General features: G+C 38.0%; 1 protein-coding gene across 1 annotated transcript in view; it reads left to right on the top strand.

The window, feature by feature from the left end:
* The window catches only part of F5 (coagulation factor V), an 86,183-nt gene extending 71,536 nt beyond the window's left edge, over window positions 1–14,647 (top strand). Inside the window, exon 25 of the mRNA XM_078077932.1 lies at window positions 13,647–14,647. Coding sequence (XP_077934058.1) covers window positions 13,647–13,700 — 54 coding nt within the window. The 3' untranslated portion in view covers window positions 13,701–14,647. The remainder of the gene's footprint in view (window positions 1–13,646) is intronic.
* The last annotated feature ends 4,483 nt before the right edge of the window (window positions 14,648–19,130 follow it).

Genomic DNA, 19,130 nt, shown 5'->3' with positions numbered 1-19,130 from the left:
GGTAAAGGGAGAAGCAGGCTCTCCCCCGAGCAGGGAGCCCGATGCGGGGCTCAATCCCAGGACCCTGGGATCATGACCCGAGCCGAAGGCAGTCACTTAACCAACTGAGCCACCCAGGTGCCCCCCACATTTTCTTCATTCATCAATCGGTGTACACTTAGGTTGCTCCCATAGCTTAACTATCGAGAATAATGCTGCAATGAACATGGTAATAGAGATACCTCTTCAAGCTGGTGATTTGGTTTCCTTTGGATGTATGTCTACAAATGGGATTGCTAAATAATATGATAGTTTTATTTTTAATTTCTTGAGGAAGTACCATACTGTTTTCCATGGAGGCTAGTGCCACTCACAGTGTGTATCCTTGTCATTATTTGTTTTCTCTTGTCATTTTGATAAGTCATTCTAACCAGGTGTGAGGTGATATTTCATGGTTTTGATTTGCTTTTCCTTGATGATTAGTGATGTTGAGTATCTTTTCATATATCTGTTGGCCATTTATATGTCTTCTTCGAAAAATGTATATTCAGGGGCGCCTGGGTGGCTCAGTCAGTTAAGCGACTGCTTTTGGCTCAGGTCATGATGTTGGAGTCCCAGGATCGAGTCTTGCATCGGGATCCCTGTTCAGTGGGGAGTCTGCTTCTCCTTCTGACCCTACCCCCTCTCATGCTCTCTCTCTCTCTCACTCTCTTTGTCAAATAAATAAAATCTTTAAAAAAAGAAAAATGTATATTCAGGTCCTTTGCCCATTTTTTATTTGGGTTATTTTGCTATTGAGTCATATGAGTTCCTTATATATTTTGGATATTAATCCCTTATTGGATATGTTCTTTGCAAATATCTTCTCCCATTCAGTAAGTTGTGTTTTCATTTTGTTGATGGTTTCCTTTTCTGTGGAAACTTTTTAATTTGATGTAGTCCCAATTGTTTATGCTTTTGGTGTCATATCCAAAAAAGTCATTGCCAAGACCAATGTCAAAGAGTTCATTGTCAATGTTCTGGGAGATTTAGAATTTCAGGTCTTATGTTTGGGTCTTTAATCCATTTTGACTTGATTTTTTTTTATAAAAAAGTATCAAATTTATTTCAATATCTAGATTTATTTTTAAATTAAAGCTGATGGACAATTTTTTGTAATTTAAAATTCATACCAGGGGTGAGGAAAACATTAATAAGCTATTATATACTGACAGCGAATAAAATTATTAGACTACTCATTTATAAAAGCCATGTTTAATAGTAAAAAGTTCCAGTTATACTACTTAGCTGAAGGAAATATCTTTTAACTCTTTATTTCTAATTTTAAAATTAAATTAAATTAAATTAAATTTAATTTAATTTAAATTTAAATGTCTCACTTTGACATAATTTACCTTTTTCCCCCAATTACTAGTATGATGAACAAAATTTTTCCAAACGTTAAACCTTTACCACTTATGAAATAGGACTTAACTATTACTTTTTAAGAGTAATAGTTTTATTTTATTTCTTATCTTAAGGATAAGAGAAGTCTGAAATTTTAATTTTCACCATGAACCTGTTTGATCAGAAAGTATAAAACATCACTACTAGATAAATTAAAATGAAGAATGGAATAAAAACACAAAAGTGGCATCTATATAATGAGCAAATTATGTAATAAGATATTTTAACTACTTCACATTTCTACATAGCACAATAAAGAATAAACTGGTTCCAAGGTACCACAAGGTTTGGCATTTTTACTGCAAGCTTTAAATCATAGTGTTATTCTACTCAACAAGACATCTCTAAGAAAATGGCAGGTTCATAAGTACAAAAATTGTTCTATCTGGTAGGTGGTATTCTACATAGCCAATAAGAGAATTCTTTATAAAATGAGATTTTAAAAAGTGCAGAATGTCTGATAATTATCTCAAAGACTAAAATGAGAAAAATGCAGAACACAGCCATTGGTTAATATGTGGCTTTGAGAAAGCCAGAAATGATTCTATTCCAAGAAATAAGCAATAATGTAAAAGATGTAAATAATATACTATATGCCTTTTTAAGCCAAAGCATACTTTTCACCTCAGGACAGTTTTGTTTTTTACATTCTCAATTCCCTTTGTCCAGAACAGGATCCCATTCTAAGCCATTATTTGAATAGAGTTCATAACGTATAGTCATTTTTCTCCACAGGATATTTTCATTTCAGAACATAAGCTGCAAAATGGCAAATGACTAAGTCAATTAAAAAGAATTTATAGCATAATAAATGCCAGTTTACAGTAACTGTCAACAGACTTCTACACCAAAACCTGAAAGCTGCTGCAGTAGAGGTCATGACTAACATGATTCTTACATGTGCTCCGACTTCGTTTACAACAAATTACTGCCATAAAACCCAGAAAAGAAACCTTAGTGGGTCCTTTCAACACACCTTTGTCAAAAATTAATTGACCATATATGGATAGGTTTATTTCTGGACTCTATTCTGTTCATTGATCTACGTCTCTTTTTATGCCAATAGCCTATGTTTTTTATTACTATAGCTTTGTAATGTAGCTTGAAATCAGTAAGTGTGATGCCTCTGCTTTCTTCTTCTTTCCCAAGATTGCTTGGATATTTGGGTCCTTTTGTGGTTCCATATGAATTTTAGGATTTTTTCCCTATTTCTGTGAAAAATATCGTTGGAACTTTGATACGGATTGCACCGAGTCTGTAGATCACTTTGGATACTATGAACATTTTAACAATACAAATTCTTGTAATCCATGAGTAGGGAATGTTTATCCATTTATCTATGTCTTCAGTTTCTTTCATCCGTGTTTTATAGTTTTCAGTGTACAGATATTTAATCTTCTTGGTTAAATTTATTCCTAAGTATTTTATTTTGATACTATTGTAAATGGGATTATTTTCTTAATTTCTCTTTCCAATAGTTCATTGTTAGTATATAGAAATGCAACCGATTTTTGTATATTGATTTTGTATACTACAACTTTACTGAATTTATTAGTTCTAACTATTATATATATATATATAACATTATAAGAATAGTGTTTTGGTGTAGTCTTTAAGGTTTTCTAATATAACATCATGTCATCTGCAAATAGAAACAATTTTACTTCCTCCTTTCTGATTTGGGTTCCTTATTTCTTTTTCTTGCCTAGTTGCCCTGACCAGGACTACCAGTGCTATTTCGAATAAAAGAGGGAAGAATGGGCATGCTTGTCTTGTTCCTGATCTTGTTCCACTGAATATGATGTTTAGCTGTGGGTTTGCCATATATGGTCTTTTTATGTTGAGGTATTTTTCTTCTATACCTAACTTGTTGAGAGTTTTTATCATGAAAAGATGATGAATTTTATTAAATGTTTTGACTACATCTATTGAAGTGATATTACAATATAGATTCTTCATTTTGTTAATGTGGTATATCACATTTATTGAATGCATACCTTGAAATATCTTCGCATCCCAAGGATAAACCCCACTTGATCATGGTGTTTGAGCCTTAATACCGTATTGTCAAATTCAGTTTGCTAATATTTTGTTGAGGATTCTTGCATCTATATTCATCAGGGATATTGGGTTGTAATTTTCTTTTTTGGCATGTCTTTGGCTTTCATATGAAGGCTCATACTCTGGCATTGGTATGGGCTCATAAAATGAGTATGGGAGAGTATCATCCTGTTTAATTTTTTGTAGGAGTTTCAAAAGGATTGGTATTAATTCTTCCTTAACTGTTTGGTAGAATTCACCCATGAAGCCATGTGGTCCTGGGCTTCCTTTTGTTGGGAGGCTTTTGATTACTGCTTCAATTTCCTTACTCATTATTGTTCTGTTCAGATTTTCTATTTCTTCATGATTCATTGGCGGGTTATATGTTCCCAGGAATGTGTTAATTTCTTCTGGGTTATCCTAGAAGGAATTTGTTGGTGTACAATTATTCATAATAGTTTCTTACAATTCTTAATATATCTGTGATATCAGTTGTAATGTGTATTCTTTCACTTCTTATATTTCAGTCTTACTTTTATTTCTCTTAATTTAGCTAATGTTTTGTCAATTTTGTTTACCTTTTCAAAAAATCAGCTCTTAGTTTCATTGACCTTTTCTATTGTCCTTCTAGCCTATATTTTATTTATTTCCGCTTTTATTTCCTTCCTTATACTAACTTTGGGCTTAGTTCTTCTTTTTCTAGTTCTTTAGATGTAGTGTTAGCTTTATTTGAGATTTTTTTTTTCTTAATGTAGGCATTTATCACTATTTTACTGCTGGACAAGTTGGGGGGAGATGGTAAGGGACATGCCCACCAGCTCTTTCAGGCTCCTGAGAGGATCTCAGTCTGCTCCCACATGCAGTCTAACTAGAAGCCAGAACCTCAAACAGCAGGTAGGAAATTACACAGTCAACTGCCTTCTAGGGAGAAACTGGGAGATGAATGTTCTTGCCTCTCCTTTCTGTGCTGAGCTGGGGAAAGGAGAGCTGCAAAAAGTGCTTGTGTGCCCATTTAGAAACTGTTTTTGTTTTTGTTGTTGTTGTTGTTTAATATGGTCCTATGGGACTTGTAGATGTCAAGCCCTGGTGGCTATTGGAGTTAGGTGACTTGGGTACCTGTTCCTTGAGTGGCAACTGCAAAACTTGAAGCACTTTATGTGTGGACAATTTCCTTCCAGGAAAAAGCTGGCAACTTGGATTTTTGTTGTTGTTGAAGTGAGCCAGGGAGAGAATATGAGACAAGTGCCCTCCAGCTTTTTAGGGCTCCTAGGAGGATCCCAATCAGCACACACATGCAAACTGATTAGAAGCCAGACCCTCAGGCAGCAGCTGGGAAATTCTGAACTCAAACCCCTTCCAGGGAAAGACTGGGAGATGGGCACATTTGCCTGCTCCATCTGCACTGAGCCCTGGGGAATAGGTGGGGGAGTGTCCATGTGCCTGTTTAACAGCTGCTTCTTTGTTTGGTATGTCCTGTGGAACTTATGAATGCCAAACCCTGTTGACTCTCTGAGCTAGGAGATTTGGGGACCCACCCCTCGCACAGTAGCCTTAAAAGTTGAGCACTAGATGTGTGGTCCAAACCCTTCACTCACAGGAGAAGCTGGGAGTTGGGAGTTCCCTCCCAATTGTAAGGCACTGTGCCAGGGGTGGGGTTTATGGTGTGTGTCTCAGCATTTCCTACCCATTTTGATGTGAGCGTTTTCTCAGTAGGCTGATGTGGAGGAGTTACTCAGTTGGTTTTTAGATATCTTTCAGAGGGAAATGATTCATGTGTAGCTGTACATTTGGCAAATCCGTGGGAGGAGGGCAAGTCAGGAGCCTCCTGTTTTGTCATTTTGGTCGATCTAAAACACTGGCTTTCTAATACTGTATTCTCATTATTTCTTTCCTTTAGTGATTCATGTCACTGTTCCACCAAGATTTCTCTGATTTTCATTCTGTTAAGAGCAAAAGAGAGTGTCTGAATGTAAAGAAAAAATTCCTTTGGTCTCTCCAGGGCCAGCCTCATGGATGTGTGATCTGTTCAGTCACAGAGTCCCCACACTCTGAGGGGCCCCATGCTTAGTTTAATGCTCTGTTGTCACCCTCTTGAAATTCTTAGTGATTTTTTAACTAGGAGGCTGATATTTTTATTTTGCAATGGGCCCCACAAATTACGTAGCTAGTCATGGGTCCCTCTACTGAAGAAGTGAGCAGGATCTCTCCTGATCTAGACTCTACCAAGATATAATAGGGACAAGAAAATAATGTGGAGTAATAGGTAAGGGATGAGATGAGGATGGAACATGAGCTCCAACTTTGTTATCCTATGTGAAAAGAATAAGTCCCCAAAGGTTAAACAACTTGCCTGAAATATTGCTTGTTTGTGTCAGAGCTGAAGCTAGAAGCCAGATGATCAGACTCCCAGCCTCTTTTTTAGTCTGGTTTGTCTTCCACAGAATGGATATCGTAACATTTATAAATCATCCCCCCCAAACAGGTAGACATGAATTGTTATTTATTAATATATAAATATTAATTAAGAATGCCTGTCAATTGATCTGAAAACTACTTGTTTGGGGATCAATGAGATGTTTAGTTACATTTGATGCTATGTGGAAATATTAAAACCCCTCTTTTTTAAATAAAAAAGCATTTCTATATTTTTATTCCTCTCTTTGAAAACCTTTAGATGAAATTACAACTTTTGTTGCATAATATATCCTCCACTGACATATCATTGTCCACTGTTTGTTCTATCATAAGTAGTTGCTATGCAAAGGAGCTAAATGACTCACAGTAGAATCATGACTTGAAGAAACTAACAGATAAAATCCTAAACATTACTAATAATTCTAGTTGAGAATTAGAAAACAGTCTGTGAGTGTATTGCAAATATGAAAAGTTCAGAGGAAACATAGAATTACTGCTCCAGGATTTTTTCAAGTTGTTGAAAGAAATTACAGACTTCATTGTTTTTAGGAATAACTTTGAATAATCACAATTATTTGAGTTCAGAACCACTTTGGCAAACGCAGGGAAAAAGTATTAACCAAATAGCTTGAATCCTCTATAGAGCCATAAGTGCTTTACCATTTACTTCTCCAGATAGGCCAAGAAAGAGCAATTCATGGGTCAATGGATTTGGGTTCTACAACCAGCACATGCCCTAAGATAGTGAGCCTGACACACACTTAAAAATATCTGAGATTTCCATGCTACCATTTTTCTTGGCATTTTTTCCTAACAAAAAGTGATTTTATAGAAAATTCTGAATGCCTAATTCTCCTGAGTTCTTATGTTTTCAGAGACTAGAGATGGGGCAAGCAGTAAGACACTGGCAGATAAAATGACTTTGTGTGGAGTGACATTTACATTATCAATGCCCAGGTAATAAGTTTTTCATATCTGGGTAATGTGCTGTAAGCTTTAAGATTTGCTATCTCTTGGTTGTATGAAATGTCCCCACCAAAGATATTTATGTATTTTGTATTTGGTATATGAAGAGAAAAAATAATATGAACATCCCAAGTTGTACCACCATGTTAATTTGTTTTTAAAAAATATTTATTTACCTCATCCTATCTATACAACAAAGCACAATGATAGGCATTGTAGGAGAGTATATATTAAAAATGAAAGACACTGCTCTGGCTCTTTTAACATTTATTATTTAGTTGTATAGAGAAGACAAACATAAGAAGCAAATAAAACACTAAAAGGAAAAGCTTTTGCACAGCAAAGAAAACCGTCAACAAAACAAAAAGGTAACCTACTGAATGGGAGAAGATATTTGAAAATGATATAGCCAATAAGGAGTTAACATCCAAAATATATAAATAACTTATACAACTCAACAACAAAAAAATCTGATTAAAAAAAAAAATGGGCAGAGGACCTGAATAGACATTTTTCTAAAGAAGACATACAGATGGCCAAAAAAACACATGAAAAAATGCTGAACATCATGAATCATCAGGGAAATGCAAATCAAAACCACAATGAGATATCACTTCACACCTGTTAGAATGGCTAGAACAAAAAAGACAACAAATAACAAGTGTTGGCAAGGATATGGAGAAAAGGGAACCCTTGTGCAACTGTTAGTGGGCGTATAAATTGGTGCTACCACTGTGGAAAACAGTATGGAGGTTCCTTAAAAAATTAAAAATAGAATTACCATATGATCCACTAATTCCATTACTGGATATTTGCACAAAGAAAATGAAAACACTAATTTGAAAAGATATGTGCACCCATGTGTTTGTTGCAGTATCATTTACAATTGCCAAGATACGGAAGCAAACCAAGTGTCCATTCATTCATGAATGGATAAAGATGTGGGATATATATATATACAATGGAATATTACTCATCCTTAAAAAGGAATGAGATCTTGCCATTTATGACAACACGGATGGACCTAAAGAGTATCATGCTAAGTGAAGTAAGTCACACAGAGGAAAACAAATACCATATGATTTTACTTACATTTGAAATCTAAAAAACAAAACAAAAAGCAAAGCAGAATTAGACTCGTAAATACAGAGAACAAACTGGTGGTTGCCAGAGAGGAGAGGGGTAGGGGAGATGAGCAAAATGGGTGAAGAAAAGTGGGAGGTACAGGGTTCCAGTTATGGAATGAATAAGTCACAGGAATGAAAGGTACAGCATAGGGAACAGAGTGAATAGTGTGACACATAGCAGCTATGCTTGTGGTGTGTGCAGTTGTTGAATCACTATGTTGTACGCCTGAAACTAATGTAACATTGTGCGTCAGCTGTACTTCAATTAAAAAAAAGAGGCAAACAGAGACTATGGGCAGATTACACTCTGAGTAGTAAAAAGTCAGTCAAAGCAGTACCCATGTAAGATGGAGTCGCACTGTGAAAGCTTTTGAAGAAGGTCATTTGACTCAGATCTTGAAGATACTAGATGCAAATCAAGGAAATCTATGCAAAATGCCAAAGCAGGGGATTGGGATAAGGTCAGTGAAAACCAGGGTAGTATAAGAGCTTTATGTTTAAGTTCAGGGTCCTGTAAGCTTTCCTCAGCCTGCCCACCCATTCCCTACTCCTGATAATGCCTTATGCATCTGTCTCCCTTCATTCCTTGCTCCGTGCGCATGAATCCAGTGTGTTTGCAAGGTCAAAAAAAATAAAAACAGCAGCTACCCAGGAGGACCCAACTATCTGAGGGTAGGGTAAGAAACACATACAGATACAAAATATATCCCTAATCTGCAAACTGTGAATGATGGATGGCGGTAACCAGATTAAAAGTAGGTTACCTTTAGAGATGGGCCAGAGGATGCCAACCTTGGACAGGATTCTGGCTTGCTGAGTGGATGGGGCACACTGGTCAGAAGGAATGGTGCTGGAGTAGGGCACCAGGTGGGCATAAGGGTGTCATATGTGGGACACTGACCCACTGAGAGATGAGACAATCACATGGGTCTATTTGGATAATGACAAGAGTTCTGTTTCGTTGTGTTTCAGTACTAGCCCACAGCAGAGCCTCCCTTGGTTCATCCGCACATCCATGCTTTATATTCAGGGGCAACTTCTCAATGTTTCAGATAATTTCATATACCCACCTGCCTTTGGGGGCATGAAATTTGGTAATGGGTTTACCATTCTGTTTGTCCCAACTGCCTTCTATCAAAGTTCTTCTTGGGGACTGTAGAGGCTTCCGGAAAGTCGGGAATGTGGCAAGCCTGTTTCCAGATGTGACAGATAAGAATGCAAAACTTTTCTCAGTAGTCTTAGGGAAACAGTGACAAAGACTGTATTTCTTTTTTTTAAATAGATTTTTTTTTTAAAGATTTTATTTATTTATTTGAGACAGAGAGAATGAGAGAGAGAGAGCACGTGAGAGGGGGGAGGGTCAGAGGGAGAAGCAGGCTCCCTGCTCGGCAGGGAGCCCGATGCGGGACTCGATCCAGGGACTCCAGGATCATGACCTGAGCCGAAGGCAGTCGCTTAACCAACTGAGCCACCCAGGCGCCCAAGACTGTATTTCTATGTAAAGTGCTTAGAATAGTACTTGGCACATATTAAGCCCTATACATGCAATGATTATGTAAATATGATAAACTATATCAATATAGTGGTATTATTATGAACTTGTTACTGATTACTCTTGTGTCGAACACCTTGTTTTATGCCACTCATTACTTTTTTTAAAAATTGTGGTAAAATACACATAACAAAAAACGGTTGGCACGTACATTATAGGAGTACAACTCAGTGGCATTAAGTACGATCGCCCGGCTGAGCTGCATTGAGGCTCTTTCTCTGTAAGCCCGCATTTTCCCAGTAGGCGGCGTCTGGTTCGACTGCCAGAGTTCAGCAAGTCTCACCCAGAGGTGGAGCATTAATTATCCGGGCTAAAAGACTTGAACAGCTTGCATTGACTTTCTTCAGTGGGTTTAACTGGCTTAATTATGTTTTCTTCAAGGGTAGGGACTATTTAACATTCGTTTATGTCTGGAGTCCACAGGGCTAGTATGGGATTCAGAAATTATTATAAATTATTCAGAGACAAATTGGATAATTTTAAACAGAAGTAAGTAAAAATTTTATGAGTATACAGTTCATTGGTTGCCAACGAAGGAGGCATGAAGCAGGGAGATGTAAATCAGCTGTGCCAGAGACTAAATGAGGAAGAATGCTCACCACGCTACATGGCAGTATGTATTGTGAAGACTATAATTTTCTGCAGTGCGTCATAAAGGTCTTTACAAACTATTGGCTGATGATGATAGTGTGGTTTGATATTGGTCAGGTATGATAAAGAATCTTCTCTGCCCTCCTAGCAGCTACCCTCCTAAATCAAAAAGTCTCACACTTCTTCCGAGGCAAAGTAATTGAGAGCACCATGCTCTCAGCAAAAAAAAAATAAAATGCTCTCAACTTGTTCCCCTAAAAGATGTAAAGTTGCTTATAAGAAAACATAAACGACTACTAGATAACTTATGTTAGAAATAGAAGAGAAAGCAAAAACAGAGGTGGGAACATAAACGGGACCCAAGAAAGAGAGGAACATGGAAATGCGGACCAGAAACCCCCACAGCTTGCTTTGAGAGGGCTTGGGTTTAGCAGGAAGTTTTAAAATAGCAGATGTAAAAAGTAAAATCTTATCCATTGTACAGTAGAGTGTCCCCAAAAAAATATTCAAAGGAAGCACTTTTCTTGATACTGAAATTAAAAATAAATTTCTCCCAAAGGACCACAGAAAGAGGTCATCATGTAGTGTGTCGAGCATCTACAAGAGCAGATTTTATAAGGCTGTTTCCTGTGCATCCCTCAGGAATGGCTGATGCATCCCCACCAAAGCACAGCTCAGTAAAAGGTCAGTGCTATGTGATCCAAGTGCATGGCTCTCTGATGGTCCGGCTTAAGCCAAAGGTAGATTTCACAGTCTCTAAAGGAAAATAGTTTTCCTTTAGACACAGCTCATATCATAAATATTATTTTTTCTAAGTCATGATTCTGATAGTCATTTGGTAGCAATGAACTCAAGATTGTACATGAAAGTTTTGCAGAGTTCTTGCACCAAATTCTATTTTAAGCAAATGATAGTAAAAGCCGAAAGTTTCCGGACAATTTTTGGGAAAGAAAATGTAAACTGAGGGACGCCTGGGTGGCTCAGTCATTAAGCATCTACCTTCAGCTCAGGTCATGATCCCAGGGTCCTGGAATCGAGCCCCGCATTCAGGCTCCCTGCTCCGCGGGAAGCCTTCTTCTCCCTGTCCCACTCCCCCTGCTTGTGTTCCCTCTCTCACTGTGTTCAAATAAATAAAATCTTTAAAAAAAAAGAAAAAAGAAAATGTAAATTGAGAAAAGTATTTCCATTAATCTAATTTTTGCCTGTAATCTTGGAATAGAGCACCATTCTGTTTTGGTAGTAAAACACCTTAACCCAGCTCACAGAAGGATACCTATGGTAAACATATCAACAATCAAACATTATATGTACAGACATAATCTGATTCTTATTTGTAATTTATTTCATTTAATACAGATTGATCATTTCTAATAATCACTTTTCCTGAAAATGAATATAACGTTTTTGGCATCATTCAATTCCATTAAACAAATATTTATTGTTCATCATTTACAGAAAACAAAGTTTTAGTTACTGCAGAGAAATGCCTAGCAGATGAACAGCCCTAAGAAACTAACAGACTTATTTATAAATTTCTAGCTATTAAAGCCTGGTTTGACTAATCACATATTAATATTTTCTTACTAGCTAACTTCTTAATATTTTATGGTGTGTTGTCATATTAACACTCAGTCCAATGGACTCTAAACAAATTGTTTCCCCCAGAATTTGGAATCTAGGGCCTAGATTTTGACATAACAATGTTAACGAGCTCCCTAGATAAGGTATTTGCTTTAAGAAGGTGCCATTTATCAAGATTAAAGCTTTGCAAATAAAACCAGGTTTATATTTAACTACCTTCCCCCATTCTTTCCCCCCTGCCCAAAGTGCTATTTCCCTAACACTTTACTCACTGTACTTTCAGTACTCACAAGATGCCAATTTTTCCTGTTTTCATGTTAAGAGAATGTCTTTCAAACGAACCATTTTTAAGCCTATTTTACCAAGACATTTCTTGTCCTTTTGTGTTTAACCCCTGTAAAGTACTGGCCTACCTAAACCCAAGGCCACACTTCAAAAAACACCCTTTCTCAGGGCGCCTGGGTGGCTCAGTTGGTTAAGCCACTGCCTTCAGCTCAGGTCATGATCCTGGAGTCCCAGGACCGAGTCTGCCTTGGAGTCTATTTCTCCCTCTGACCCTTCCCCCTCTCATGTGCTCTCTCTCATTCTCTCTCTCCGATAAATAAAATCTTAAAGAAAAAAAAAAAAAAAACAAGAAAACACCATTTCTCATACTGGGCTGTAGTTTTTTGCAACCTAAATCTATATGGATGTGGAGGGATGTTAAATTCAATTGCAGGCTTCTCCTAGGATATGTACTTGGAATGCCAGGCTTCTGGCTGATTTCCTAATCTTTATTCCGACCCTTTGTTTTCCGTCTGTGACCTTTGATCTGTCCCAGTCCTTGGACTATTAAGGATCTGTTAGAAAACATTAGTCACTTGTTAATTTTTTCTTTCTTCTGTCTTTTTTCATTTTCTCTTTCCTCTTTCCAGAGAAAATGACCTTTTTTATCATGTCTTTTTCTCCTTTTGTCTGTACTGAAGCTTCTATTCCATTAAAACTTCACCTTAGTCATGAGCAAGTTTCTCTTCAGTCATTTCACTGATTATTTTGTAAGTGCCAGCCACTTTTATAAGTACTGAAGAGAACAAAGCAGACAAAATCCGCCATCTAATGGCATTTACCCTCAAGTCAGAAAAGAAAGACAATACACAATAAGGAAAGCATATAGGATGTCAGACATTATTAGGTCCTAAGACGAAAATAAACCAGAGGGAACAAGGTGTTTGTGGAAGGGAGAAGGTCAATATTAAATAGTATAGGCAGGGGGTAACATTTAAGCAAAGACCAAAGGAGGTGAGGTGGGGAAGTAAACAACACAGATACATGGCAGAAAAAACTGGCCCGCAGAAAAAACAGTGAGTGCAAACATCCTGCAATAAACTCATGTTCCCAGGGAGAGGGGGTTGATCCGGGAACAAGGAGACCAAGAAGGCTGAAGCTGACTGAGCCAGAGGGGGTGCAGGAGAGCAGGTGAGATCAGTCAACAGTAAGATGGGACCGTTAAGTGGGACAGAATTGGGAAGAGGTGGCTTGGGGGGGAGTGGGGGGGGGGTTGGCAGTGTAGCTCTAGAAAGCCCTGGGGTTTTTTGCTGAATGAGAATGGGAAGTATACTCAGGAGTTTTGAACAGAAAATTTATGACCTGAGTTATGCTTTAAATGAATCTTTCTGGCTGCTGTGTACTATAGAGGAGCAAGGATATTCGCAGGATGACCAATTTAGATGCAGTCGCTGATATCCCTGTAAATGGAGAGGAGCAATAAAGGTGGTAAAAGTGGTGGGTCTCTGGACAGATTTTAAGCTGACAGGATTTGCTGATGCACTAGGCAGTGTACAGTGTAACAGCTGTCCTCCCACAGATTATGGGTAAACATCCACCCCAGTGAAACATTAGCAGTGCTTTTTTAAAAGCCTAGCGTTTGTCTAAATGATCCTCTCTTTGTGTTTTCTATCAATTGTTCACAGATCACTTCGCCTTCCACTCTGCTTCACCAGCCGATTCCTGTGAGCATGGCCTGAACCTCCTCATCTCTCATAACGAGTCCAGGTGGGCAATGGGAAACCCAACCAGCCTGAAACTCCTTGTGGATCTCCTAAACTTTGAGCCCACCCACTCATAGATTTCCCTCCCATTCTCTCAGCCCACGTCCTCTCCTGTGGGCTCCCTCCTGGCTTCACTTCCTTCTCCAACATTCCTTACAAACCCTCCCAATGCTCCTGTGGGTGTCCTTCCGTCCTTCATCCCCGTGCCCTAGAAGTCCCCAGCCTTGGATTGGTCCTGCCCCCACATTCTGCCAGCCCACAGCCAGTCTGTATCGTAGGGTCCAGCATGCTTGGCTGGGCAACCACTCCGCACCTCCACTGTAGTCTCTTCCCACGTAAAGCTACTGTCGACGTTCTGTACAGCGTGACAGAGCCTATCCCATTCCTGTTTATATGTATATATATATATATATATATATAGTCCCCAATTTATGATGGTTGGACTTAAGACTTTTTGACTTCATGGTGGTACAAAAGGGACACACATTCAGTGAAACTGTACTTTGAAATTTGAATTAGGATCTTCTCCCCAGCTAGCCATACGTGGGACGACCCTCTCTCATGATGCTGCGCAGAGGAAGCGAGGCACAGCCCCAGAAAGCCCTGTGATCATGACAGCAAACAATCGACACACAACTGTTCTGTACACAGATGACCATTCTGTTCCTCACTTTCAGTATTCAACAAATTACATGAGATACTCAACACTTTATTATCAAACAGGCTTTGTGTTAGATGATTTTGCCCAACTGTAGGCTAATGTAAGTGTTCTGAGCATGCTTAACATAGGCTAGGCTAAGCGATGATGTCTGATAGCTAAGGTGTATTAAGTATTTTCAACTTACAGTGGGTTTATTGGGACAGAAACCTGTCTTATGTAAAGGAAGATCTGTGTATTAGAAAATAAATTATCTCACCACTTGGCTTGGCTGAATAATCTCGTCTGTTCTGGCCTCAGATGGAATTCATTCTGTGTGACTTGAGGAAGCTCAAGAGCTGAGTCACAGACAGGACTTCGAGGGCTGCAACCTCCCAAGTGACTGTCTGCTCCCAGTGTACCTCTCCAGAACTTCCCAGGCCCTTCCCAAGGGCACACCCTGAACCCTGGGCCATGTGCATTCTCGTTACAGTGTGGTAGCTCAGACAATTGACGAAGGTGTTTGTGGTGGGGGAGATAAGACTTCTGAACAGCATCTTGAGGAATTGGTGAGCAGCTTGTAACTAAACATCGTAGTGTTTAGTGTAACTAAGTAAACATACCTGTGCTCCTGAATGGCCCCAAAACTGGTAACCTCTGTCACAAGCAAGTAAATGACTGTGCTGTGGTCTCCAGTAAAAGAACAACTCAGTTCACAAGTAATTCTTCTCCCTGTTTCTTAAATACTGGGTCCAGAATTTTGTATGTAGTCATCACAAAGTAAACATACGTAGAGTTAGTAACTACTCACCATATACAGGTGAGTAGTGGAGGATGAGACTGGTGGGGCGGGGGGCGGGGCTAGCCAAAGTCAGGAATAACAAGTCCCAGCTTTATTCAGGAAGCACCCAAAATTCTTGAACAACCAGAAGGAAGAACAAGGGTAATATTGGACGTTAGAAAGATTATTCAGACTGTGGTATGGAGGAAAAGACTAGAGGCAAACAAAACAACAACAACCCTACAATCAAATAAATGCAAGTCAGAGGATGAAGGTAATGGTTCATTGATACCTGAAATAAGGTTAACAACAATAGGTTTGTTCTCGTAGGGTGTGCTACCTTTTCACACTGGATGGGATATTTTAAGACTGCTGAGTGATGGTGGCATTCTAATTTAGATGTCAAGGATGGCAGCAGGCTGGCAGAGGCAGGAGGGAGGAATGCTTCCACAAAGTGAATGCTGAGCAATCTCCAGGGCACTTTCCCAAAGGGCCCTGTTGGTGCGGCAATACCTCGCCTGTCTGGAACCACATTCCCAGCCCACACAGGCTGAGCAGGCCCTTTAGATGGGTTGCTCCATGACTTGGCTCAGCTGTGGGGTGATGCTTTGATGACTACATACAAAATTCTGGACCCAGTATTTAAGAAACAGGGAGAAGAATTACTTGTGAACTGAGTTGTTCTTTTACTGGAGACCACAGCACAGTCATTTACTTGCTTGTGACAGAGGTTACCAGTTTTGGGGCCATTCAGGAGCACAGGGTTGTGTAGGATTTGGATGACTGATTCACCACCAATTCATCAGATGAGCACCCCAAAGTTGGGGACTGTCTTGTCATTGTTTCTTGGTGGCACCAAGTACAATGCCTTGGAAAACAGGCTCTCAATAAACTCTTGTTGAGGGAACAAATGTGACGTTGATGTACTGAGATTTCCTGTCCCACAGTCCCCATCCATAAACTGAGAAAAAAGTCTCTTTGTACCCATCTATTTGTATCTACCATACTTCTGAGAATGAAGTAAAAATATAAGTTCTAGTAAATATATTTGAAAGGCATTTCCATACTCTGCTTTCCAGGATAACTGCTTTGTGGTATATCATATTGAAAAGTAAAAAAATATATATATGTAATAACTAGTAGAAAACATAAAAGGCTGCATGATATGGAGGATTAGTACTGGACTTCGAGTCTGTACATCCGAATACTATTTTGAGTCTGCTTCTAACTCTCTTGGTGATCTTGGTACGTTGATTTACATTTCTTGGCCTCAGCTTCAATATTATTTTCAAAATTAATAGTGTATGATTATAATTATGTTTTACTAAATTCCATCATTATTTCTACTGTAGAACAAAGCTCAAGCTGGGCCAACAGGCATGTTTCCCATTTCATCATATCATATCACATGTCCGTTAAATTGTCTGTAACTTAGAGTCTTCTTCTGGAAAGTGATGCAATAGACAGGCTGATCTTAATTCTTACCTTTGCTCTAAAATTCTATGTCACACAACAGGTAAGAATCAGTGCTTCTTTCTTAACTGCACTATACCATATGTAAAAAAACCTGTTAGACTCCTTCATACTGTGTAGGTCACTGCTTGCTGGGGCAGCTGTCCTTGAGATTTTGTAATGGGTCATTTAAGGGATTAGAATCAGTGATCTATAGAGGACCATTCATTCACCAAGATTCATTAAGTTCCTTCAACTTGCCAGATACTGTGCCAGAAAAACAAGAGCTTAAGACAAGACCTCTGCTCTCAGTCTCCTCAATAAGATAGATCAGGTAAATAAATATGATCATTTAATCATTCACTTTATATTACTTCTATTTTACTTTATATTAGTATGTTTCCACTCTTAAAGGGTTTCCTTGTCTCCTAGAGTATACATGTAGTCCCCGAGATTGTTTTTGGAATATTAGTATTACATAAATTTAAATCATTTCTAAATCTAGAATTCGTTTTTATTTATGGCATTAGACTTTTCCAAATTTAATTTCCTTCATATGGATCAACAGTTTTGCCAGTAACATTTATTAAATTATCCATACTTTTTTCACTTAATTGAACAAAACAGTTGTCATTTATTAAATGTTCATAGATAGTGAACCCTATTTCTGGATTCTCTGGTCTGTTTCACTTACATAGTTGGCTATTCCAATAACATTACCAATTTTTTTTTAATCCAGCACCTTTAAAGTATGTTCTGATATCTGGGATGTAAGTATACCTTGCTAGTCTTTCTTTGCAAAATTTTATTGGCCATTCTTATACATTTACTATTCTATATAAACTTTAAGATAATTTTGGAACCATAATTGGATACTGTTTGGATTCCCATTGGAACTACATTAAGATTATAAATTGGTGAAAGGAACATTTTTATGATGTTTTCCTATCTAAGGGCATAGTGTGACCATTTTTTTCAAACTTTGCTTTATGTTCTTCAATAAGATTTGACTATTTGGCAAACAAGTCAATAAAAAGTGTATTTTAAAAAATAATATTTTCAATGAAGAGGACAAAGCGTTTATAAAATATAAAAGGCTCTCATTAGTTGATAAGATAGGGATAAACAACCATAAGAAAAATGAGCAAAGGACAAAGATAGGTAAAATACGGAAAAGTAAATCCAAACAGCTTACAAACATATGAAAAGATGTTCAAACTCACCCATAAAGACTTTCAAACTGAAGATAAAAGGGGGTAGCTCTTTATACCAGGGTTTCTCAACCTTGGCACTGTTGGCCTTGTAGGCTGGATAACTCTTTGTTGTGGGGCTGTCTTGGGGATGGTAGGATGTTTAGCAGAGTCCCTGGCTCAGTCCACTATAAGCTAGTAGCACCTATCACCCACCATGACTAACAATTATGACAGTCAAAAATATCTCCAGACTTTGCCAAATGTCTCCTGGAGGGGACAAAATCACTACAAGTTGAGAACCACTGATTTTCCACCCATCTGACTAGCAAAAATTAAAACAAAAAATTGATTACACCTATTGTTGGCAAGGATGCAGTGCAAAACAAATACTCTCATGTTGCTGGTTTATGGAAAACAACTGAACAATGCCTATTAAAATAAAAAAAACGCATATACTCTTTGACCCAGCTATCCCACTCCTGGAAATAAATTTCATAAAAATGAAGCAAATAATACATAGACATATATTGTACAAGGATGTTAATTGCAGCATTGTGGGCAGTGAACAAAAACCTAGAAACAGAGTCAATGGCCATAAATAAATTATAGTGCACCCACACAATGGGGCATCAGAAAGAATTAGAGCTTACCCTTATCACAATGGAGCGTTTTCTACAAATTATTCCTGAGGAAAGCAAGATTTGAAAGTACATAATGTAATTCTTTTTGAAAAACACACATCCCCACATGCTTTTATATATTAATAGAGAAAAAAAAACCTGTCCCTCAATAGTTTATTTACACCTATAGAATAGGCAAAAATATTTGCATGTCATCTTTCTGACAAGGCTCTAACATCCAGATTATATAAAGAATTCTTACAACTCAACAACAAAAAGAGAAACAATCCAATCAAAAGTGGGCAAAAGACATGAATGGATATTTCTCCACAAAAGATATATACATGGCTAACAAATACATGAAAAGGTGCTCAACAGCATTAGTCATCAGGGAAATGCAAATGAAAATCACAATGGGATACCACTTCACACCCCTTAGGATACATATTTAAAAAAAAAAAAGGAAAACTACAAGTGTTGGCAAGGATGTGGAGAAACTGGAACCCTTGTACATTGCCGGTGGGAATGCTAACTGGTACAGGCTCCACAGAAAACAGCTCAGCAGTTCCTCAAATAGTTAAACAGAATTATAAAAAGATCTGGCAATTCCACTCCTCTGTACCCAAAATAATTGAAAACCAGTATTCAAACAAACACTTGCCCACTCATGTTCATAGCAGCACTATTCACAATAGCCAAAAAGAGGAAACAACCCAAAATGTC

The sequence above is a fragment of the Halichoerus grypus genome, chromosome 7 (assembly GCF_964656455.1).
Source record: "Halichoerus grypus chromosome 7, mHalGry1.hap1.1, whole genome shotgun sequence".
NCBI lineage: Eukaryota > Metazoa > Chordata > Mammalia > Carnivora > Phocidae > Halichoerus > Halichoerus grypus.
This window is presented reverse-complemented; position numbering and strand designations above follow the sequence as displayed.